This window comes from Balaenoptera acutorostrata, chromosome 4 (genome assembly GCF_949987535.1).
Source record: "Balaenoptera acutorostrata chromosome 4, mBalAcu1.1, whole genome shotgun sequence".
Taxonomy (NCBI): Eukaryota; Metazoa; Chordata; class Mammalia; order Artiodactyla; family Balaenopteridae; genus Balaenoptera; species Balaenoptera acutorostrata.
Genome location: NC_080067.1, coordinates 66,445,081 through 66,471,902, shown reverse-complemented (window position 1 = coordinate 66,471,902; position 26,822 = coordinate 66,445,081). Strand labels below are relative to the sequence as shown.

The following is a 26,822-nucleotide window of genomic DNA, read 5'->3' as shown; positions in this document are numbered from 1 at the left end:
TGACATTTTACCCTATCAAATCAAATAAAGTTCTTTAAGTTTAGATAAAAATTATTTAACTATTGACCATATTTGTTCTTTTGCCCTTAAAATTGTTTTATATACTTCATAATCAAAGTGAACACCTTGCTTAGCCTTAAAGGAGATATTTGTAAAGAAGCCTTAAACTATAATTATGGAGGGAAAAAAAGGCTTCTGTTTAAGGAAATGTTTTTCTTTTAAATGTGAGATCAAAAGTCATCAAATATTACCAATTTCCATATTTGGTTAAGAATAATAAAACCCCTAAAACAAGTTAATAGCTTCAAGTTCTTATTCAGAATTGGAAGAGGTACCTGTTTAATGATGGTATTTAAGTAACTGCTTCTCTTACTCAAGGCCTCTTTCTCCAAAACATGCTGTAAGCTCACATTTACTCCCCTGGACTCCCTTCCCTTTCTTTCTCACCAAGTAAAATAAACAATTTTGAAAGCCAATTATAAGTATAAATAAAATACCTCTATACTGACTTTTAGGGATCTCCAGAATGAAGGAGATTCCCATATGTGTTGCCTAAATTTAAGTGTGAAAATAAGCATACAATATGAATTCTATTTATTAGGTAAGCTTATTTTAATAAACTTGGCTTATTCCTTGTTTCAAAAGACTGAGGCCCCTTTATTTTAATGATGTGATTGCAAAATAACAATATCTGACTAGGAATTTGTAGTTTAGGTGAACAAGAGTATGAGTTATCTGTGAAAAATGATAAAATCTCCAATTTTAATTTAATGGAGAGGGTAAATCAGAATAGCAACAATTAACTAATCAGCACAGCTGATGTTAAGAAATCAGTTTTCTAAGTATCAATCATTCACAGCATATCATTACCGTTTGGTAGAAATAATATCAATACTAATATTTTTCTTCATTTTGACCTCCAGATGAAAAAGCTGTTAAGTCAGCACAGATTTGAAAATAACATTAGTTTTGTAAACTGTCACACTTATCAGATATGCATCTAGGTCCTGCCTTATTATTATTAGTCTTTTAAATGTTCGATTGTATTTGTTTACAAAATTTTACTCATTCAGAAAAGTGTAGCTTTTAGTGGCAAATAACTAAATACAGGCCATTAAGGTTTTCTGTTCCTTTTGTAGTTCACTGCTTTGTTAAGTGAAGCAATAGCTGTACGTATCTTTGTCACACAAGAAGAGGAAGGTGACTTGTAGTTGGTTGAAACTGCTTAAAATGTTTTTTGTTGTTGGTGGTGGCAGATTTCAGGTCTCGGGCTTAAGCGTCCTGGTTCACAATGCGAAAGGTCAGTAGCCGTAGCATCCTGTTGATATATCTATGGTAGCTAGGTGCAAGCTGGAAAGAGGGCATCCAGAGTAGGGCCAGCAATCCAGAGATAAAAATGTGACAGAACGATGAAGGCCTAAGAGGCAGGGTGACGTAGAGGGAGATGACTAGGAGAGTCTAGCCCATGGCAACATTTAGGGCTCAGCATAATTCTGCCTGATTTGGCAAGGCTGACCAAATTTTGATTAGAGAAACAACTGCCATTTCAAGACAGAAAATATAGGAGAGAGATATTATTTAATACTTACTTTTTTAAAAGTGATTTTCATCTCAAAATATATGCCAAAGACAGAAATATATGAGATGAGAAATACTCAAGATATATTTCATTCAACTAATTAAAATTCAGTGATAAGCAGAAAAAAACTGCAGATCAGGGTAAACACCTCCAGCAATTTTTTTTTTTTTTTTTTTTTCAGCAATTTTACTAAAATCATATCCATGGTTTGAGGGCTCTTCTACTTTCTTGTTTATAGGAAGAGAGACCATATGTCACAGGATGATAAAAGAGTTCACTTATCATTCCTTTGTAAAAGTAACCATAACAAGGCCCCTATTATTTAATAGGGGTATTCTAAGAACCCAATTTCTCAACTGTTCTATATATTTTAATGGACATATTAAAGTAAAGCAGCACCATATCCATGTCTTTTGAAATATCCACTTGAGCTTGAATCTTTGCGGAACTTTTATCGCAGAGGACATAATTTCACAGTATTAGCACAGTCAGTTCCCAAATGGATTATGTGCTCTGGGAATTAACCAGGACATCATATAAATCCCAGCCAGCTTCCCCTCTTTAATCAATGAGTTCTTCAGCTGAGTTTTCCTTGTAGCCAATGAGCACATGTTCTAAAAACTAAAAATCTTTCTATATTTATCAAAGCAAAATACAAGATAAATATATTATGAAGGTAATCATATGAAATATCCCCAAACAAAATAAAAATTCAGAATTGTTTTGAATTTCTTTTCAACTAATAATAATAATGACTGGGAGTTGACTAATCTTCAACATTTTCCATTTTGGGCAATTCACTAAAGGAATCTAATTTTAAAAATATGTCTTCCAGAATACACATTTTTTTCAAATTATTGTACCTGTTCCACTGTCTGATTTATAATCTTCAAGTAGCTTTGTTTTAAAGTTTCACCATTTATGAGGGTTATCTCAGATGAGACAACAGCACCTTCTTGACCAGTAATTAGAATGTACAAAGTGGCAAACAGCCCAAGTAAAAATATAATTACTAGTGGTAAGAATTTTTATCTTCCATGGTTACTACCAATTAAAATATTTTGCATATCCCAATTAGGTCTAGAAGTGGTTGTTAGGGTTTAATTCTCAAGAGGGAGTGAATCAAGTCCTCATTAATTCATACTTTTTTATTACAAAGATGTAACTATGAAAGTTTATGAAAAGTAAGAACTGAGAGTTTGGTGAATACCAGTCAACAGAAAATTATTCAGTACCAAGTCTAAGCACTCACTCATTTGACCATTCAACTCAAGAGGTAGACTTAGATAAGTAATTCAGTGTCTAACTATGTTAACATGTATAAAATGACACATAACTACAAGTGGCAAAAGTGATTTGGGAAATAACAGAAATAGCATGACATATTTTCAAAAGAAGTGAAAAGGAATAAATTCTTGAGTATAAGACAATAGGTTAGAATTTGAAGTAAAGTAAGATTTAACACTATAACTCCAAAGGAAGATTAATGAAATATTCAGGTACGGACATATAAAAAATGTAAAGATCATAAAAAAGGAAAACAGGTAAACAAAAACAATATATGAGAAACGGTGAAGGAATTAGTAAAGTAAAAACTGAAATGTCAGGCCAGTTCTCCCATAGCATGCCCCAAGCTTGAGAACTTAGCGGATATGTCCCCAAGAAGGTCCAGCGCAGTACTACCTAGTGCACGTAAGAACTGTCCTGCTGGCTGCAAGCCTCAGCTAGCAGGTGCCTACTGTCCTCCCCTCTGTGCTTGCTTTCAGCAAATTCATATGCTGAGCTGACTGAACCCTTATCTTCTTCCATCTGGAAGGACAGAAAAGCAACAAGTCTCATATTACAGAACAATACTCTCACTGTACATAAGTTTAGAATCAAAATAGCAAGTTGGGGTCCACAATCTGTGAGGCACAAATGAAAGTTCACACAACACCACATTCATTTACTGTCACAAAAGAGAGCAAATAGTAGCTTCTTAAGGAGCATACAACAGAGCATACAAAAAAAAGCCATGATTTTCTGGTGCACAAAGTTAAATTAAAACCAGGTTTCCATCAATAAAATTAAATTTCTTCTATTAAACAAATTCCTTGCAACCAAGAGTTAGGGTTCTTATTGCAAAGGTATGTCCCATTTCGCATCTCTGATGCTCCCTCTCAGAAGACTTCTCTACTTTAACTGGAATTCAGCAGAGTGGAAGGGTCAATCATATGGCCTTTCAAATGTTAGACATACGAGTAAGGCGGAGCTTGACTTGATGTAGTAAACAAAATTAATTTAATCCTTAATTTGAAATATATTTTTTAAGTGAGTGTTAACTTACTTATATAAATTTCTACTCTTTTGCTTTTCCTATTTTTTTTTTTTTTTTTGGCTGTGTCTTGTGGCTTGTGGGATCTTAGTTCCCCGACCAGGGATTGAACCCCAGGCCCTCAGCAGTGAAAGGGCGAAGTCCTAACCACTGGCCCCCCAGGGAATTCCCTCTATATTTTAAGTATCAGAAACCTTCTAAGGAGTATGTGCCTACAGCCAAGCTAATTTTAACCTTTCTTAAATTATAAAAAAAATGTCCTCAATAAATAAAAAACAATTTTTTCCCTCATTTCTATGTGTTTTCTCAGTCTTAGGACTAATCAATAATTATTTCTATAAAAAATGCTATAGTAAATTTCTTACATACATAAAAAATAAAGTAGTAGAATTCCTTGGTTTCAAGAGTACAATAAAAGTTTATGTAAAGGTAGATTATTATTATAGCTTTGCCTATAACATAAAGGAGTGTAAAATACTCAAAATGAGTTTTCTTTTATTCAAAAGAAAATTATTAATAGTTTTGTGTTAATGGTCCTTAAGAAGTACTAACCTGATTAAAGATTTGAAAGCTCTTAAAGATATTTGATATATGCACAATCTTCCTCTCTGTCACAACAGTAAACAATTAAGCTACCATGGATCACACCCAGGAATACCATTCAACATAGTTCAAAAACAAGATGTATTCAAAATCCACAGCATGCATCAACAGACAGATGTTTGTGGGCACTTGTTCTCCATGAAGCTATGAGCAAATGCCCATCCAGTGATCATTTACCACTCATGTAAGCAATTGTTATTTCTGCCTGGCCTTTGGTTGAGCATAGTATTTCTTTCTTTTCGTTTTTCTCTGATGCTGATAGTAAGTAAGCATATAGACCACAGTATGCAAAATAGTCATTTGATAGGTGAAGAACCTAGAGGCTCAGAGAGGTGAACTAATTTGATTAGGATATAGAGGGTGCAGGGCCAAGGGCACGCTGTGCTAGCATTCAGGCCCACCATCTCCCCAACAGGGCTCTTCTCCCTTTGTTACACCACCTGATTGGACAGTGCTTGCAGGAAACACTACCTGACTCATGTACCCTGCTCTCATTGTGTTCCTTCATAGATGAATGTTAAGCTTACTACTTTATTACACTATTAAGAAGAGTGGGATCTCTTTAATTTATGATCTCCGTGTATCATTCTTTTTTAGTCTATCATTGTTCAAAAAATGTTGCTTGATTTGAGCCACCATGATATGAGAAAATATGATTTAATAAAAACATTAAGATTATTCACAATGTAAAAGTTAATCCTCACAAAAGTGCTTGCCGGAGTGTTCTTTTAAATAATGAGCTCTCCTATTGCCTTGGAGTTAAATAATTAGATGTTTGAAAATGTGATAAATACACACTGTTTTCAGAAGGCACATATAGATAAAATGTGATGCACATATTTGGCTCAACCAAAGGTGAAGGCAAATCTTCCAAGTTTGTTTTGATTTTAGTTCTTGTTTTAAACATGAAATTTAGTTGACTACCACTTAAACACCCATTTGTATATTCATCTACAATTATTATACCTTTGTAATTCAAAGTAGAGTATTTCAAAAATCCTGATGCTAATAGGAATAATAAAATCGAAAGGTTTGGTAAAATTTTGGAACAGCTCAAAATTATGAACTCATAGGATTACATAAGAAGTTATTTAAGCAGTGCTTTGTCAAAGTCATTCGTTTGATCAAGTGAACATAGATGGATTAGAAACCTTGAGAATAAAAAAGAATTTTAAAAAAATGTATGACTAAAAATCCAGGGTAAGAAGTTGAAGGGTGCCAAAACAAAACAAAACAAAAAATTCAGTTATATTACTTTTCCTTTTCAAACCAGACTGGAGTTAAAATTAATATACAGCTTTGATATCTTAATATGAAAAGTTCTAGGATTTAAACTTTCATTCTCTTCCATCAAGACATCTTCGGATTACTGATTATTTTTTGTGGAAACTGACAGAATGGATCTGTCTGTGGAGATAAAGGTATATATATGAGATACAAAATGTATTGTTAAAATCTTACCTATTGTTTAAGCAAAAAAAAAAGGAAAAAAAAATTAGGACACACTTTTGCATTATTTTAAAATAATTTGTAGTCAATAAACCCACTTGAAGTCTAGAGTGATTTTTTTTCAGGGCTGAATTATTTATACCAATAAAATAATTAAAAAGTAAAAAAAAAAAAAAGTAAATTTATAGATGCACTAAACAGCAGCAAGGATATGAAACGTTTCAGCAGCCATTACAGTGTACAAAGACAAATATACACATGTATTTGCAGCATAGATTAAGGCAAGATAAAAATGGGCAATTCTCACTTCCAAGTAACTGAAACTTAAAACTTTAAATTTTATGATGAATTTCTGTAGCTTAAATTACTCAACATGCAGGAGCATTCTTACGTACCAATATGACAAGCAGAAGCATTAGAATTGTGCTAGAAAAGGTAGTTAAGGTATAAAATATATAATAAGGTACAGATCTCTGTCCTGTTATGCTGAATTTTTGTCTCAAAGAAATGGATATATTTTTTAGGTTTTAACATACATATTGATAAAGGTCAAATTAGAGACAGAGCTGTGCTAACAAAAATGCCCCACTCTTAATTCATGCCTCTGCCCATCTTTTGAATATTTTTAAATTGACCTTTAGCATGCAGAAGAGTTAGTGAGGTTCTACTCCTCCTACTCTACCTAAGTTTGCTCAGCTGATTCCTTGCCCTCGACAATGGCTGCAGTGCGATGAACTCGTCACTGAAAGCGACTGTGTTGGAGTACATCTATAAGTGGACAGAAAAGGGATGGGACATACAACAAGTCAGTGAGCTGTATTTATCACCTAAGAGACAGACACAGGACAAGCTTTGTAAAGACATTTGTCCCTACAAGAGTAGGATATATCATACATGGTACACATACATAACTGACGTTTGTAGGGCCATTGGCTTTGCTATCAAAAGAATTTATTCTTAATACCACATTGTTATTCTGCAGAAAAACAAAGCTCAAAATAAATGCTGACAACTCTTCTTTTGATATGATTTTTCTTGCTACTTTTGGTAAGCAATGAAGTAAGTAACTGACAACTTTCTCAACATTTGAAATTAGAGGTGAAAGTACAAGGCTGAAATAATAAAGATTACTGACTACAGCGAAAGAATAATGTCACACACGGGATATGAATGACCATATACTGTCTCAACAAAAACAAAAAAAATCCCCAGTAGGCTAGAAAATCCCTGAGTGGAAGTAGAGATTTCCTCTTTAGATTATTTTTATTTCCATGTTTATTTTTTATTGACGTATAGTTGATTTACAATGTTGGGCCAATCTCTGCTGTACAGCAAAGTGACTCAATTTTAAAAATATATATCACATTCTTTTCCTCTTTAGATTAGATCACAGTTGAATATCCAGTCAAATCATTTAAAAGTAATTTAGTAGAGTAGAAAGGGAGATTATACTGGCTTTCATACATAGAAAAATGATTGATTTTTTAAATCAACTCCATTTTTAATCAATTTAACCTATGGTAAAAGAACTAAAATATATATAAAGTACTTTTTACTTTTTCTTGTCTAAGGGTCCGCCTTAAGGTATCAAATATTTGCTGTGTAATCCCTTAAAAAGAGGTCTATAAAAATGGTAATAAGGACTAATATTATCACCTTTTATTATCATTAAGAAATCTCTATGAAAAGACATAATGCTCTGCCTAAAGAAAATTTCTAAGGATAAATGTAAATAAATCATTATTTACTTTTATAAAGAAGTAAGTTTTTAAGTGATGTCATTAATATATTTTGGTGAAATATAACTTTATATAGCCAAGAGGGCAAGACAAATATGTTCTCCATAAAGATCTAAAAAAAGTATAATAGACAATGTATTAAAAGTAGTATTCTATTATCATGAATATCTCTGAAGATTAGAAAAAAGATAGGCAAACCTTTCTGATATATATTTAAGTAATATATTGCATGGTGGAAAAGTCTGCCCATACTGATATAAATATATGCATAGGCAGACACAGTAACCAGATTATGCAAATTTTTTCAGCCCCAGCTGAAGATCAGTATCAGAGCAACATCCTCATCATTCTTATAATTATGTTCTTACTGAGGACTTACTACATACAGACCCAGGGTTAGGCACTTTATATTAATGATCTCTAACCATCAAGTAAGGTAGTTATTATTCTGATTCTACAGAGGAAGAAACTGAGGCTTAGGGAAGTGACTTGATTAAGGACATACATTTTATAAGTGGTTAAAACAGTATCTGAATTAAGTTTGTCAGGCTTCAGAGGCCTATGCTGCTTCAGTGGTGTTAAAATGTATATTGGCTAGGACTGACTGACCAAAGCAAATAAGTGCTAAAGAAATGTAAATATGATCAACTGAAATTAAAACCAATACACTGTTTAAGAAGCCTGACTCAAATCACTAAATACTTAAGAAGCACTTATTCTATTTGTAGCATGAACACACAACTAAATTTCCAAAATTTGCTTGGCATATAGCAAACATGCAAAAAACAAAAACAAAAACAAATCCACCCACAAAACCCTCAACCTAGGCAGAACTAAATGATTAATAAACTCTGTGTTTACAAGGGCATAAAAGTTGATTAGAATGTACTCTTGAGGATATATGTTCAATGTCATGATACGGTTAATAGGACAAACCAATATTTCTAGCTTATGTACAAGTCAAATACACAAAAAAAGTCAAATATACTAAATAGCTATCATTTCTTGAGGATATACTCTGTGTTTGAACATTATTTCATTTAATCCTTATTACAAATGTAATGAAATAGACATTTCTGTCATAATTTTACCCATGAAGAAACGGAGACTTAAAGTTACAGGAGGTACTCAGTGGTAGAATGTGGGTTTTGAACCCACAACTATCAGGCCCTAAAGACCATATTCTTAAACACTATGTAACATACTGTTAATATCTGCTGTAGTTTAATATTATTAGTAAGTGTTTAGTGAGAGAATATATTTTATAAAAATCCATTCTGTAGAAGTTACTTAGGTTAAAGAACTTATTTCATACTTTTGTTGAAAACAATATGACCTGAAGAAGTACTACTGAAATTCTAATGGTTCTAAAGAAATGGATATATATCCCAATTATATATATTTGATAGAAGGCTGTGATAATACTATTTAAGACATATTTATACTATTATTTGGACATAACTTGATAGTTTTATACTTAAAATCTAGTTCTATTAATAACACAATGTAATTTTTAAAAATTATAATTTTTCAGGAGTCATAAAATTCATAGCAACAATAACAACTTTAAAAATATCACATTTAACAATATTTATATTGCAAAATACTTGATACAGGAATAGATAATTTCCTATTTTCTAATGTAAGCAAATTATAATGACAGCTATTCATCAAGGCTCCTAATTAAAAAGGTATTGTATATAAAAAGTGGTTACCTGTGCCTTTTCAATATTTGTAGGATGAAACTGTCGGTCAAACACTTTCTTCACAATATCAAGAAACAGGCATGTAACAACCATGAGAATTATGGCAAACCAAGCAGAACCACTTGACAGGAGCTGAATAAATACAAAGTACATATTCTGGGAGCTCAAAAATGGCCTGCAAAGAAAGAAAGTGGGATTAATAAAAGAAGAAACCGACAAGACAGATTCTTAAATCAAGACATTAAGTAAACCCACTATACATGAAGGTTACAATTTTAAGAATACTCCAGGAAAATGTTCAAAATGTGGAATCAGTGTAATTTAATTAATCAACTAACTAATAAAACATGGTAGATCTTAATTGTTAAAAATAAAATCCAATTTAATTCATTTGAATGACAACCATAGTTTTTATAATTAGGAAAGTGGCAAGTAATCGACTTATCCTATCTTAGTGTTAGGATAATTCAAAAGAATTATGTAGTGAATAATACAGACTTAAGAGACCAAAAAAGCAAGAAAAAGTATGTAATAAAATATTTTCTACTAAGCAACTACAAGCTTGATTACCCAAATTTTAGGTTGAAAAGCTCTACTTAGAGGATCTTCTCTACACATGTATTTTAAAATAAATGTACTCACAAATATTAGTTCTACATAGTAGTAGGTATTGTCAACATACTCTTTTTGGGTTTGTGTATATATCACTTCAAAAGAATGAGGGGAAATACAGGAAGAAATGCAGAAATAAAGAGGATTAAAAACAAACAAATGATATTCAGTAGAGTATCTTTTTATAATCCTAAATGAAAGTTAATGTTTAGCCAATACAAGTTTTTTCCCTGCCTTTTGTAATATTTTGCCTGATACAGGGATCACAGGCACAGTAGGCAATGTAATATACATTCTACAATTGAGAGACTTCAGCTGTCCATCACTTACCAAAGAATCTTAGGAAAAGCATTAATTTTTAATCTATCAGAATAGCTGAATATCTGATTTTACCTATGAATATGCAGCACACTACTTTTGAGAGAGAAGTTAACTCATTCATGAAAATTTAATGATTCTACGTGACTTTTTAAATTATATACATTAATAATAATTTAGAGGTAATATGATTAGTGTAAAGAACATTAATTTTCAAGTAAATCTTAGCTTTGCTACTTTTAACTGTTGTGATCTTGGAGCTCAGTTTCCAAATAGAAAAAACAGGGGTAACAAGATTATCGTGATGAATCAATGTAATATCCTAGGTAAAACACTAGAATATAGTAGGTATTCAGTAATTGTTAGTTTCTTTTGATCTTCCAGATCAACTGAAAAAACTAAATTTCTTATCAGGATAGGGTCTCAAAACTATTCTGAGTCGAATTTGTTCATAATAAAATCTATCATAATAACTATTTATTAGAGTTGAATCAATATAATTAAAATAAAATAAAGTCACTCACCAGAGAATCCCTCCATAAAACAAAGAAAATACAAAATAGAATAAAATAGATCCCCAGGTAACAAGATGATTGATCCAGGTCCAAAAATGAGTTTCCAAAGCCATCTAAAAAAATAAATTAAAAAATCCTTAATATAAATTAATAAATCTTTAACTTCTCAGCTAAAACTTAAGAATAAAATGTATTAATTATAAGTGACTAAGGTTGCTATGGCAAAGTCCCTCAGAAGATAAATATTAATGAAAAGATCCTAGTATGAAATTCAACAATTTCAAGTTTATAGTATTTTTCTTCTGTGAGGAAGCAGTATTAAAATTTCATGAGTACTTTATTCAGAACTCCATGGCCTAAACCAGCTTGTGTTGTCTTGCGTTACATAGAGAGAAGCAGAATTTCGGAGATGAGTATTGAGGGGTTAACCTTTATCTGACCAAAAAATCAGCTGAGGCTTTCCAAAATAATGAATTTAAAAAATGGATTCATAATGAATCTTTTGACAAAAATTAAAATGAATTATTAAACTAGGCATCCATGAAATTATTCATGACTGAAAAAGGAAAATCTATCAATAAAGAAATGAGGAAAATTAACTAAGAATTATGCAGACACAAAATGTATCCATGCTTCTAATTTCTGTACCATACCTTTACTGTGACTGTAATAAGCATGACTGTGAAGACCAAGGTACCAAATGTCCAATTTCCAAACATCTAAAACAGAACAAATAAACCAGTATTGCATTATGGGTTAAAATGATGCTAAATCAGAAGTGACGCAAACTAGTGTACATTCTTTACTAAAAATCATTTGCATCATTTACACCAGTTACATTTGAAATCTGTGACTAGATAAGTTAAAGGAGAATGAGAAGAAACACCATAAAGCATTATCATGTTTATTATTATGTAAAATGATTCTTTGGATAACATTATCAGACTGGAAACTCAAAGATGGGTTTGGAATTATGTGGCACAGTTTTTAGTGATAATGATATAGCTGTTAGTGACTGCTTTACTCCTATCACAAAGTAAAAATGATAATAAACCCTGTTCAATCACAATTATTTTCTGAAACCATCCCAACCAGAAGTCACAGCAGATCACCTGCCACTGTATTCTGGACACACCATAGAAACAGCAGGTAAAAAGAAATTTATACACAAAACCAACACCTGAAAGGAAAGACAATGGCCAGTGGACCTATTCAAGGGATTTCATGTAAAAATGCAGTTAATGCCAGTTAGATAGTATTGCCCTGGGCTTTATAGCCAAAACTTACTAAGGCCTATTAAAAATGCAGAATCCCCAAAGAATGTCAGGATTTAATTTCCACAAATAAGAGTACAACCAGAACTTTACGTTAATTTAGTTTACAAAGTAGTCATAATCTTTACCATTGGTTTAAAAAAGGTATTTAAAAGATTGGTTGTTTAAAAAAAAAAAAAAGATGGGCTTTCCTGGTGGTGCAGTGGTTGAGAATCTGCCTGCCAATGCAGGGGACACGGGTTCGGGCCCTGGTCTGGGAGGATCCCACATGCTGCGGAGCAGCTGGGCCTGTGAGCCACAACTACTGAGCCTGCGCTTCTGGAGCCTGTACTCCGCAACAGGAGAGGCCGCGATAGTGAGAGGCCCATGCACCACGATGAAGAGTGGCCCCCGCTTGCCACAACGAGAGAAAGCCCTCGCACAGAAACGAAGACCCAACACAGCCAAAAATTCAAAAAATAAATTAATTAATTAAAAAAAAAAACAACAAAAAATACAGGTTCCGATGGCAATAAAACTCATCTAAGTAATTAAAGATAAACCACAACCTCAGTGTTTATAAAATTATTGTTTACTTTAAAATACTTAGTATATTGCCTGGTATAAATAAAATACTCAACAAAAATTTTTAAAATTTGTATGGAAACACAAAAGACCCTGAATAGCCAAAACAATCTCGAGAAAGGATAATGGAGCTGGAGGAACCACACTCCCTGACTCCAGACTACGCTATAAAGCTAATGTAATCAAAACAGTATGGTACCGGCACAAAAACAGACATATAGATCAATGCAACAGGATAGAAAGCCCAGAAATAAACCCATGCACCTATTGTCAATTAATCTATGACAAAGGAGGCAATAATATACAATGGAGAAAAGACAGTCTCTTCAATAAGTGGCCCTGGGAAAATTGGACAGCTACACATAAAAGAATAAAATTAGAACATTCTCTAACACCATATACAAAAATAAACTCAAAATGGATTCAAGACCTAAATGTAAAACTTCTAGAGGAAAACACAGGCAGATCACTCTTTGACATAAAATGCAGGAATATTTTTTTGGATCTGTCTCCTAGAGCAATGGAAATAAAAACAAAAATAAACATATGGGACCTAACTAAGCTTAAAAGCTTTTGCACAGCAAAGGAAACTATCCACAAAATGACAAGACAACTTATGGACTGGGAAAAAGTATTTGCAAATGATGCTACTGACATGGTATTAATTTCCAAAGTACACAAACAGTTCACACAGCTTAATTATCAAAAAGACAAACAACCCAATCAAAAAATGGGCAGAAGACATAAACAGACATTTCTCTAAAGAAAACATACAGATGGCCCACAGGCATACGAAAAGATGCTCAATATAACTAATTATAGGAGAAATGCAAATCGAAACTACAATGAGGTATCCCCTCACACTGGTGAGAATGGCCATTATTAAAAAGTCTACAAATAGTAAATGCTGGAGAGGGTGTGGTGAAAAAGGAACCCTCCTACACTGTTGGTGGGAATGTAAATTAGTGCAGCCATTTAGGAGAACAGTATGGAGGTTCCTTAAAAGCTAAAAAGAGTTGCCATATGATCCTGCAATCCCAATCCTGGGCATATATCCGGAGAAAACTCTAATTTGAAAAGATACACAGACCCCAGTGTCCACAGCAGCACTATTTACAATAACCAAGACATGGAAGCAACCTAAATGTCCACTGACAGGTGAATGGACAAAGAAGATGTGGTACATATACACAATGGAATATCAGTCAGCCATAAAAAAGAATGAAATCATGCCATTTGCAGCAACATGGATGGACCCAGAGTTTATCATATTAAGTGAAGTAAGTCAGAGAAAGACAAATAAAATATGATATTGCTTAAATGTGGAATCTAAAAAGTGATACAAATGAACTTATTTACAAAAGAGAAATAGATTCACAGAGATAGAAAACAAACTTATGGTTACCAAAGGGGATAGCAGGGGGTGGTGGTGGGTGGGAGAAGATAAATTAGAAGTTTGGGATTAAAATATACACACTACTAAATATAAAATAGGTAAACAACAAAGACCTAATAGCACAGGGAACTATACTCACTATCTTGTAATAACATATAATGGAAGAGAATCTGAAAAAGAATATTTATATATATATATAACTGAATCACTATGCTGTATACTTGAAACTAACAACACTGTAAATTCACTACACTTCAGTTAAAAAAATAAATAGCTTAAAAGGCAAAAAAAAAAAAAAAAGAATCAATAAATAATGGTTATTATAATCAACAATGAAACATTAATATTCCTTCATTTGAGGGTATTTTGGGGAGTGTGTCATGAGGAAAATAATGGAAAAGTTATATTGACTTTTCCTGCTTTTATCATCTCTAGAAATGACCTGGAAATACCGAAAAATCATTGGATCTCACTTAACTCAGCTCTTAAGAGAGCCAGCTCCTCTTTCAGGGATATGGAGATAGGTAATTGATGCAGTCAGGGAACCTGGGCCTGGAAGTGGTAACAACCACACATGTCTATCCTTCAGTATATGGTTTTACTGGGCCCAGACTGGGGCTAGTTACATGGTATCTTCCATTAGAAGCAGAGGACGATTTAGGGCTCCTTCTAGCATTCAAGGCCCTAGAGGGAGCTGTAGAAAACACATTCACATTCTCTCTGTTTTCTGGATAAAATTAGCACAAGTTATGTATTTCAATTGCATCAATCAGTTAAGACTCTTTCCACTCTGATTTCCCCTTGAATTAGTTTAGGTGGTGATGAAGTGAGTGGCAGAGGGAATTTTGGGGATCTGGCAAAAGAGAAGTTGAGTTGGGCTTATTACATTGGCTTGGGTTAAGTGGGACCTATTTACGTCACTCATAATCACTTTCACATATACTTGTGTTTGTACTTACAGTTCTTTCCCTTAAAGAGGGTCTGCCAAAACGAGTAAGGCTTAGATTACTCTACTAAACCTGGATCTGCCCCTGCTCAGAAGACAGATGCTCAAAACACTAACACAATTTGTTTTTTTTGAATCACTTACTCTAACTTAATTTGTTATCTAATTAAATAAAGCCAACCGTGTATTCCAAATTAAAAAGGATCATTCATTATTCATTTGTACACTCAAGAAATAGTAATTGAGCATCTATTCTATGCCAAGTACCATTCCAGGCCTTGGGGAATAAAGCAGCAATAAGGTAAAGTTCCTGACCTCAAGGAGCTTACACATAGTGGAGGAGGCAAAAAATAAATAAACCTAAAAATACATACTTTCAGGTAGAGAGCCCGTGCTCTGCAACAAGAGAAGCCACCACAGAGAAGCCCGCACACTGTAACAAAGAGTAGACCCCGCTCGCTGCAACTAGAGAAAGCCCGTGTGCAGGAACAAAGACCTGACGCAGCCAAAAATAAACAAACAAACAAACAAATAAAATAAATGTAGAGTAAGGGGTCGGGAAGTGATGGAAGGTGAGGAAGATGGGATTTTACTGGAGTCAGCTAGAAAGGCCTACTCAAGCCAGTGACATTTCAGGAGACCTGAAGGAATAAGGGAGTCAGTCAAATGACCACATGAGAGAAAAGCATCCAGGCAGAGAAACAGCAAGTGCAGAAGTCCTAAGTCAGGAACTAACTGGTCTGAAAGAGCAAGAAAATCAGTGTGGCTGGAGTAGAGTGAATAAAAGGGAGGGTGGAAGGAAATACAGTCCAAGATCTTTTCATTTTTAAAAGATCACTGGGGCTACTGTGTGGAGAACAGATAGTAGGAAGGGGAAGAACAGAAGCAGGAGCAGGAAGAAGGCAGTTACTATGGTCTCCGAAAGAGATGGTGATGATCTGACTGGTGTGGAGGAGGAGAGAAGCAGAAACATCCAGGATATGTGTGACATCAGAACCAATGCGATTTCATATGGGTTGTGAGAGAAGAAGTGAAATGAAGGATGATTCCTAGATTTCTGCCTGAGCAGATGGGTAAAAGGTAGTTCCATTTATTAATAAATATAAGAAGAATTGGAAGGGAAACGAACGGGTTTGCAGAAGACATAAAAAAATTCTGTTTAGCAATATTAACTTTGGGATTCTTATGAGACTTACAGGCAGAGAAGGCCGTTAGTTATCGGAATCTGATAAGCAACTGGCAGAGATGTAAAACTGGGAGTTCGGCACATAAGCCGTGTTTCAACCATGAGAAGGATGAATTCACCCTGTGTGCAGATAAAGAAGAGATGGCACAGCACTGAGTCCTAGGCCACCGCTCCACGGAGAACAGCTAGAACAGTGGTTCTCAAGTTGGGGGCATTTTGCCTCACGGTGGACAGTTGGCTGGATCTGAAGACATTTTTGGTTGTCATAACTGGGGGGGGGGGCGGGTTAGGGGTGCATGCCTGTGTGCTACTGGTATCTAGTGGGTAGGCATGCTGCTAAACATCCTACAATTCATAGGGTGAACCTCCACAGCAAAAAGCTATCTGGCTCAAAATGCCATTGGTGCAGAGGTTGAGAAGCCCTGATTCTGAGGGTAGGAGGTGAAGACTGAAGAGGAACAGTTGGTAAGGAAGCCAAAGTAACTTACAGAGGCTGAGAGAAGATAATGTGGCAGGCAGGAAGGCTTCAAAAATTGTACCCAATGGTTGAGTTCAAAAGGGCTGAGGCACGCTCTTAGATTTAGCAATGAAGTGGTGGCTGGTGACCATAAAGAACATGGTTTTGATGGGAGTGCTGGGGGTGAAAGCCCCACAGGAGAACATTCAAGGGAGAAGAGGAGGCCAGAAAGTAGAAACAGTAAAAAATATAACTTCTCCAAATTTTGTAACAGGTCTAACTTAACTACCCATTGATCTATAAAAGAATTATCTTCTAATCAGTTGTTCAGTTCTCCAGCACAAACTATCTCTTTATTATTGGTTTTAAACATTGACCAATTGTTGGGTGATACCATAAGAAGCAAGGTATATTTTCCTGTTCTCTGTATATGATGTAATTTTCTATTAATTACTTGGAATATTATTAGTGCTTTAAATATTTGTCTCATGAATAAATGAACACACAGGGAAATTCTGTAATGAACTAGATAATCAAAGATATTTTAATCATACAGGCTTTAATTAAAAGCAATCTGTATCTACTGACAGGAATTAAATTGCATATGTGTTCTTGAATGACCTGATTGGTAATTATGGTGGTTAAATCATTTGAATGAAAGTAAAGGATACTGAATTCTCGGTGGAGTATGAATATAAAATAGTATATTTCTATCTTAACACAGAGCTCTTATCACTTGATGGCTAGGTTTCAACAGCTGATGACATGTATAGTGTGAAAGAGAAACTAATTAAAGATAGGAAGTAAGGGGAGAAATCATCAACATTAAAAAGAATAGTAGTAAAACTACAAAAAGGTTTATTTTTCTCTTTCTCTCAAAATTACAACCTGAAATTTCAACTCCTCCATTCTGTGTTGCTGATTGTTTCCCCCCAACTAATCTGGCAAACAGTCCAGACCTAGAAGGCTTGAATAAGAGGTGAAGAATTACTTTTTCATCCTTATTCTTTCCTTTGTCATTTGATTTTTAATGTGGTGGAACAGTGAATATATAGTTTAGAACGGGGCCGAGGGTCTGACAATTCCAGCTTCTCTACTGGAGAAGTCTAACTGGAATTAGAATACTCTAATAGTTTTTCCCTTTTTCTCCGATCCCACATTTTTTTGAATTTCAATTACTTTAGTTTTCCAAACTGGGTATAATTCCATAAAGAGAGAAAAAAAGAAATTAATGGTTGACATTTTTCTTTGAGTTTCTGTATACTTCAGTAAAACAAAACCAAAACAAATTTTAAAAACCCTTATTTGGGCGGGATCTCATTTTAAACAGTAGTTATCTAGATTGTAATTTTCATATCAGACCACTGAGAATGAGTGGAATAGGTATTAGTGTTTAAGTTCCTGAGTTAACAAAGGATTCTTTTTTTCTTTATTCTCTTTTTCTTCTGAAGCCTTCGGTTGAAACCACTAGACAAGCAGAATGTCATGGAATGTTGGGATGGGAACTCAGCTACCTCTGAAACTATTCTCCCAATATTTTTCTCCCTACATCATCTTAGCTTTCCACTCTTACCACATGACTAAAATTCCCTCTGTTCTGTTTCCTTCACTATAAATTTTTTTTTAATTCTTCTAATATACACTTACCCAAGCCACGATGCCTTTGCCATTGCATTCTATGGAAGTTTGCTTTAACTGGAGGTGAACTCCTGTAATCTAAATTGTTCCTCTCATACTTTCCATATCTATAATCTTAAGTAACATTTTCCCTTGTCTATAACTTTAAATAGATTCTTCCCTGAGAAAGTTTCTTTGTGAGATCACAGAAAGGCAACATAAGCTATTTCCAAAAATATTCTGGACAACAGCAACACTGTTAGAACAAGTAGTATCCCAATATGAGAACACTTACTCTGTAGAGATAAACAAAGGAGATAAATTTTTTTTTTAAAAAACATAGTCATTTGCTTTTAGTACCTTTGTAATTTATAGTAACCTTAATAAACATTCTTCGTTGGTGTTCACCTCCCAATTACTTAGCTTCTAAAAAAAAATGATTTCATAGGTGTTCAAATTCATAGAAGCAGAAAGAACGGTAAATTCCAGGAGCCGGTAAGAAGGGAAATGGGTAGTTCTTTAATAGGCACAGAGTTTCAGCTTTGCAAGATGAAAAAGTTCTGGAGATCTGTTGCATAACAATGTGAATTTACTTAACACTACTGAACTGTATTCTTGAAAATGTTAAGATGGTAAAAAAGTATCAAATTATAAATTTTAAATATATGCAGCTTATTGTATACCAACTATACCTCAATTAAGCTGTGTTTTAAAAACTAGTATCACGGAAGTCAGTTTTTTCTATTATTCTTGGAGGAGTTAACATTTTTTAAAAGTTACATTAAGATCTCTAACAAAATACATTATAACAATTTTTCCTTTTGTCAAAATTCAATTAATAAAAAAGAAATGATTGTTCTCTTCCACAAAGCCTGTTAAAAAACACCAACTCAAAGTTGATCTTGTTGGATTACAGAAATAATATGAAGTTTTATGTTAAGCTCATTTTCAACTTTGGAAAAAAAAAAAATGAAGGGACTTCCCTGGTGGCACAGTCGTTAAGAAACCGCCTGCCAATGCAGGGGACACGGGTTCGAGCCCTGGTCCGGGAAGATCTCACATGCCGCAGAGTAATTAAGCCTGTGTGCCACAATTACTGAGCCTGTGCTCTAGAGCCTGTGAGCCACAACTACTGAGCCTGTGCTCCACAATGAGAAGCCACCGCAATGAGAAGCCCGCGCACTGCAACGAAGAGTACCCCTGTTCACCACAACTAGAGAAAGCCCAAGCACAGCAACAAAGACCCAACACAGCCATAAATAAATAATAAATGAATTTATAAAAAAAAAAAAAGAAAAAGAAAAGATTACCCAAATAAATATTCACCAAATTACAAATCTGACTTTTTGACAAATGTTTGTGATAAGATGATACTGAGGTATTGGAAGACAAGCCCCAGTTTTTAACTAATACTTATATTCCAAATACTTTGAGTATTTTAAGCCTGCATAAGGCTAGACAAATTTTATATGAGTTTAACTCTTCTAATATTTAGAAGAAAAACAATTAAAAATTAGTCAGTAGTTCAGTCCTCTTAATATATTTTTTGTTCTCTGGCAATCAAGGAGTGACAGTAAAGGGATATCTTTTTTATGGTGCTTGGAAGGTAAAGATCTGTCCATAGGAAAGCAGTTTATAGACACATACACAAACAGGTACTCAGACATGTCACATACATTCTTCTAGTCTTTCCAAATCTCAGAGAAAACTTATCAGGATTCTTATATTTTACTAAAAGAAAAAACCTATTAAAAAGATCTGAGGGGAATATATGAAGACTAAATAGTTCTTTCCTAAGTAAAAGAGAAGTTAAGAATGAATGAATGGATACTTCAAAAATATCTGTTGAGGGAGCTCCCTGGTGGTCTAGTAGTTAGGATTCGGCACTTTCACTGCTGTGGCCCAGGTTCAATCCCTGGTCAGGGAACTGAGATCCTGCAAGCCACATGGCATGGCCAAAAAAAAATTGTTGAAAATTAATTAATACCTAGAATATTCATGATACTGCTAGGCCCATCACAAAAGATGGGGGCAGAATCTTAACTTCCCCTGAACTGTCTTGCCCTTCGTGGATCCCAAACTACTGCAACTCTTTCTCCTCCTCCTTTCTCAGGATCATTCGTTTGCACTGACTTCATCTTCACCTCTAGCCACTTCTCTTCCCAGTACTTCCCCCTAATATTTTCTACTCTAGGTCCTCCATTGTTTGCAGATTTCTTGGGCATACAAGAATAATTACTGGAAAACAGAAAGCATTCAACCCATGTCGAAAAAGACTTGCAGTATAGGGAGGCGTAAGAGGGAGCTGGAGTGAAAGGACAGGGACCTGTGGGCTCAATGTTGAAGAATAGACAGTCATAAGACTGACTTTGGGAAAAAGAGGCAAGAGCATTCTAGAGAGAAAATACAGTAATGGCTTGGAACTAGAAATGAGCACTGCATGTTCTGAGACAGCCAGCAAGGACAGTTTAACTTAACACCGTTAAAGAGGAGAGTTTCTGGGAGAAGTAGATTAGGGGGGACTGGGTAGGACAGGGTCTTCAATATAATGATTTGGTAGTAATAATAACAAGTAATACTGCTAAGATTTATTGAGTACTTCTATATGCTAGCCACTATGCCTAATGCCCTACATGTAGTATGTTGTTTATTCCTCACAGCAAACCTATAAGGTAGTAATCATGTTCCTAATTTTGCAGCGAGGAAACTGAGTCTTTTTTTTTTTTTTTTTTTTAAACTCAGATTGGGACTCAAACCCACTGTCTTTTTTTTTTTTTTTTTTAATTTTTATTTATTTATTTATTTATTTATTTATTTATTTTTGGCTGTGCTGGGTCTTTGGTTCGTGCGAGGGCTTTCTCCAGTTGCGGCAAGTGGGGGCCACTCTTCATCGCGGTGCGGGGACCGCTCTTCATCGCGGTGCGTGGGCCTTTCACTATCGCGGCCCCTCCCGTCGCGGGGCACAGGCTCCAGAAGCGCAGGCTCAGCAGCCGTGGCTCACGGGCCCAGCCGCTCCGCGGCATGTGGGATCCTCCCAGACCAGGGCTCGAACCCGTGTCTCCTGCATTAGCAGGCAGATTCTCAACCACTGCGCCACCAGGGAAGCCCGAAACTGAGTCTTAGAGAAGTTAAAGAACTAATCCCAAATCACTCAAATGATAACTTCAGGTGCCAGGATGTAAATCCAATTTGACTGATTGCAATGTATGCTTCTTTTCCACTGTTTCTACAGGGAGTGGTAGATTAATTTCTAGTGGTATATATGAGTGGTAGAACCGGTAGGCTAAAAGGGGAAGTTTATGACGTACAATTTGAGTTAAAAAAAACAATAACAGGTGGTAAAAAGAAGAAAAACTTTTGTACTAAAGGGCCAACAACAATTTACACTTCATTAAGATTTGGGCCAACAACAATTTACACTTCATTAAGATTCTTTTCTTTTGTATAAAGCATGCTCAAGATTTAATTTTAAAAAAAATTATTTATTTATTTGTTTGTTTGTTTGGCTGTGCTGGGTCTTAGTTGCGGCATGCAGGATCTTTGTTGCTGCGTGCGGGATCTTGAGTTGCGGCATGTGAACTCTTAGTTGTGGCACGTGGGATCTAGTTCCCTGACCAGGGATTGAACCCGGGCCCCATGCATTGGGAGCACGGAGTCTTAGCCACTGGACCACCAGGGAAGTCGCCAAAGATTTAATTTTAAAAGTCACTAAAAACTAGAAACAAACCTAAATTATAAGTATTCTTAAATGATTTATGCCATGTAATGAATATTACGTAGCTGTGAAAAAATATCTTTGAAGCATTTTTAATAACATGAAAAATCACTTAGACTATAGTAAGGGGATAATTATAATAAGCCTATCATTGAGAAATAAGGGGATAAGTTATGAGGTTAATGAAAAATAGTAAAAAAATAAAAAAAAGAATGGAAGAAAATACGTAAAAATGACAGAAATAATTACACCTGGGTAGAAGGAGAACAGGCGGTTTATTTTCTTTGTATATTTTTCTTATGAAGTATTTCAAATTTACCATAATGGGCACATGTTACTTTTAAAATCAGAAGAAAAGTAGTAACTAGCAACAAGAGAGATCTCTTTAACTTCCTTTTCATCCAATGACATCTTCCTTCTTTCTTAACTCTTTTCCCCTCTTCACTCTGTCCAGTTGCAGCCCAGTATTTCAGGTGGAAATGGGCATGCTCACTCATATATCTATACGTTTGATGGTCTTTGCACAAGTGGCAATACTGCACAGAAGGGTACCAGGCTAATACTTGTTTCTCAAAGGAATTTAGGATCTTGGCTAAGCACATAGGCTTTGAAGTTATACAGATCTGAGTTTGAATTATACTCTTGTAATTTATTTACTATGTGACCTGAGGCAAGTTTCTTAACCTTTCTGAGGTTAATTTTCTAATATGAAAAAATATTCTCCTCATACAGGGTTATTACAATTTAGAAAGCTAATACATGGAATATACCTGGCAGAAGAGAAAAAAATTCAATAAAAGGTTGTTATTACTTGGGGGAAGTGCTGTAACCTTCATGTTACACAAACTAGATTCATATATTTGTCCAAACCAGGCTAAATATGTCCTCAAAAGTAGAGTGGCAATAATACGTATGTTCCATTTCTACATCCTAAAGGGATCTGCATGGTTAAAGCCTCTCTAAAATTGAAACCCATTTCCTTCACTGCACTTGAATATTTTGTTATTTTACTTGTTTATTTTCTGTATCCCTCACAAGACTCTTAAGCTCCATAACTGAGTGTGTTAGTTCCTCTCATAAATCCAGACACTGGTATAGAACATGGGAATGGTTGGTCCTCAATAAATATTTGTTGAACAGATAAAACTTCATATTCTCCCAACTGCAAACCTTGTATCTCTGTTTCTGCAAATATACTGAATATTTTGGAATACTTAAGTACTGCCAATGGAAAAGATAAACTAAAGGTGACAAGCATTTCCAGTCTACCATAGTACCACAGCTGTCATTACTTTTCCTCTGACCCATCTAGCTAAGCCTAGAAAGAGAGGCCTAGTTCTGCAGAGTCTCTCAACATGAGCACTCCAATCAGGACACAGAAACAACGTACTGTGTGGTACTCCTTTCCAATTTCACATTTCAGAAAAATGGCCATTCTGAACAGTAACTTGACATCCTCAGAATTGCTGGAGTGCACTGAAAAGTACAGTAGCACTTCCTAAGCATACCACCGCCCCACCCCAAAAAAAATTCCTGCAATTAAAAGCAAAAACCTAAACACTAAGTCCTTATTTCTCATCTCAAAAAGCTGAATCATAATATCTCTCCAATGGGATTATTGTGAGGATTAATGGAAATGGGGCATGGAAAGCACTGAACACAATAGTTAAGTACTAAATAAACAGTAGCCATTGTTAAAACACAATCCTGAAGTGAACATCATGCAGGGGCATGAACATATCCCCTTGTGTAAATTAATTTTTGAAAAGCAAAACTGCTTAGGTAACTTGAGTTTCATATTAAAATTACACTGCATTGCCTTTCTGTTTTAATTCTCATTTGTATAAAATTTTATTAAGGGGCTTCCCTGGTGGCGCAGTGGTTGAGAATCTGCCTGCCAATGCAGGGGACACGGGTTCGAGTCCTGGTCTGGGAAGATCCCACATGCCACGGAGCAACTGGGCCCGTGAGCCACAATTACTGAGCCTGCACGTCTGGAGCCTGTGCTCCGCAACAAGAGAGGCCGCGACAGTGAGAGGCCCGCGCACCGCGATGAAGAGTGGCCCCCGCTTGCCACAACTAGAGAAAGCCCTCGCACAGAAACGAAGACCCAACACAGCCATAAATAAAAAATAAATAAATAAAAAAATTTGGAAAAAAAAAAAAAAATTTTATTAAGTAAAAAGTTAAAAACCTTTTTATAATTGCATTTTAATTTAATACCTGCAATTTTATAACTTAAATGGAATTTTACTTTATTTTGTATGACAGAAAGTTATCAAAAGCCAAACTAAATTATTAAAAATGTTCTTTAAAAAACTATATATTTTACCTGGCCATTTCCAAGCAGAGATGTATCTTTCCCTATTAGAAAATAGGATCCAAAAAAGAAAATAAAGGCATGACTGAAACCCAAGATGGTCCAATAAAGAAACGTTTTCATGCTTAGTTGACGGTTTTTACTAATGTCTCTGCAAATTTAAAAAAAAGGAAGAAAAAAAGAAATGTATTAGGACTTATTATACCTACTAAATAATTATTACAGTTTGATAATTAAAAAACAAGATGGATTTTTAATTTAAAATTGCTTAAAAATTTTAGCAGAAAGAATAAAACCTAGTTTACAAACCACTGCTTATAATATACATCTGTGTAACAGCTTATAATTCTCATAACATATTCAAATACATTTTCTCATTTAATAAAGAAATATGATATAGGCATAATACTTCAGTTTAACTGTGAAAAGTTGATTTTTCTTTGTTATATTCTTTTTTTTTTTTTTTGGCTGCGCCTCATGGCTTGTGGGATCTTAGTTCTCCGACCAGGGATCGAACCTGGGCCCCAGAGCAGTGAAAGCCTGGAATCCTAACCACTGGACCGCCAGGGAATTCCCTCTTCGTTATATTCCGTTGTAAACATTCAGTCATTCTGCCATGATTGTTTCTTTTTAGTGGAGTCATCTGAGTTAGGTTCAGCACTGAGGCTCCTAAATCAGTTCTTGTCTATCAATAGCTATTATGAGAAGAACCATCTGTGCCAATCTTGGGTCAAGCCCAGTCCTAGATAACCTGGGAAATCAAGGTAAGTTACTGCCATTTCTGGATAACTGAATATCTCTGTAAGTGTAGAGGTCAAGTTAATGTGGGAACCATAAGCTGGTCCTGAGCTGACTCCACATATCTATGATTACTTGGTTCTGAGAAAGGAATAATCCAGGGGAGCTGGGAAGATTTAATGTCCTCAACTCTGCATTTTGCATCAACTACTACTCATAAATTTGGCAGTGCTAGAACATGAACTAATTTTTTAGGAACTCTAGAGACAACTAATTACTGAATAACTTCTTTTGTGCCCATGAAACAGAGTATTACTAGTTTACAACAGTAAGTGCCAATTACACAACTGCTCAGTGCATTCCTAGGATGAAACTATTCATTCCTAAAAACATTGGAAAAAATCATTCAAATGTTCTCTTTAATGTTCAACAATTATAAACCATATGACAACTGAAGTACTTCCTTAGTAAAGCATTAACCACCAAGACAGTGCCTGATATACTTGCTTATTTTTAAGATACTTTCAAAAATTGGTAACTATGTAATGTAGTATTTGCAGTAAGAAATGTATGGACATTTAATACTGGAAAACACTTACCGATAGAGAGTGGGCTTGTTCTGTAACACATGAGGGTCTATATGCTGTTCCAACAGACTATATATCAGAATAGGCAGGGATGTAAAACAAATATTGTATAAAGTCAGGTACACGCTGTCATACAATGTCTAGAAAGAGAAATTTGTAGGAATTTTGAGACCCTAAACTATGTGTTACTATTATACTTATGCATGTAATTACAAAGAAGCATATTAAAAATATAAAAATTACATTACATATTTTCAAATTTACACAAAATCCATTTTAATAATTCCAACTTGTTTCTTATATAGACATAATGTTCCTAGATTTATAATCTTTGTGGAAACTGGAACATTTTGTTATGTCAAGTGATTCTGCTATTATAGTGAATTGGATGGATCTATATTTCAGGATACTCAAATTTGGTCACTGTGATGTAATTTTACACAATTCTCCTACATGCATCCTGGGCTTGTTATTATTCCCTTGATATGCTACACATATAGTTTTGCTTTCATGGCTTTGTCTTCCCATCTAAGTCCTACACTTCCTTTAATCCATGATCCATGAAACTTAAAAACACTGGCTCAAATTCCTGATGACAGCTGCTTCTACTAAAGTCATATGTGCTACTGTTGGTAATTAGTTGGTACTAATTGCTTAGCACTTTGCCTACTCTTCATATATTGCTTTTCTTAATATTGATACTGTCTCTCAAATTATACTATAAACTCCCCCAAAAAATCAAAATAGGTTAAGTCTCCTTGTCACATGCTCTTACACCATTCTTTATTTCATCCAAGTAAGCAAACATTGTTACTGGCAATCAATGTCCAAGCAGGTATCTGAAATTTAGAGTTATAGGTTGTAAACAGAGGAGAAAACAGTGATTAAGGGTAGAAACAACTCATTAAAAAAAACCTAAGAATAATACACTTGTCATTTCAATAAACTAGAATAAATGTCTTGATCAATTAGAGATGTGGAGTGTGGTATGTGAAAAGGGTGCTCAGGTGGTCAGAAGCAGTAGGTCCAAGTATGGTTTAGCTATGTGATCTTGGGCAAGTTACTTAATCTCTATGGATTTCAATTTCCTTTTCTATGTGACATGTATACAACAAAAGACCCACCATGTGTTTATTATAGCTACTGCTAACCTATTACAGAGTTTTCCCTCTGAGCCTACAGCTTCA

At 34.7% G+C, this 26,822-nt stretch overlaps 1 protein-coding gene across 5 annotated transcripts in view; it reads right to left on the bottom strand.

Moving 5' to 3' along the window:
• The window catches only part of ATP11B (ATPase phospholipid transporting 11B (putative)), a 127,046-nt gene that overhangs the window by 12,242 nt on the left and 87,982 nt on the right, over window positions 1–26,822 (bottom strand). For 2 of the 5 annotated variants that reach the window (XM_057545041.1, XM_057545044.1), the window contains exons 24-28: window positions 25,648–25,775; window positions 24,323–24,461; window positions 11,489–11,554; window positions 10,845–10,948; window positions 9,400–9,565 (exon numbers count right to left, since the gene is read on the bottom strand). In XM_057545041.1, the coding sequence (XP_057401024.1) occupies window positions 9,400–9,565; window positions 10,845–10,948; window positions 11,489–11,554; window positions 24,323–24,461; window positions 25,648–25,775 (603 nt within the window). Of the gene's footprint in view, window positions 1–3,262; window positions 3,389–6,627; window positions 6,714–9,399; window positions 9,566–10,844; window positions 10,949–11,488; window positions 11,555–24,322; window positions 24,462–25,647; window positions 25,776–26,822 lie in introns of those variants that run through there. The other 3 variants (XM_057545043.1, XM_057545042.1, XR_009008104.1) reach the window with 3 other exon arrangements.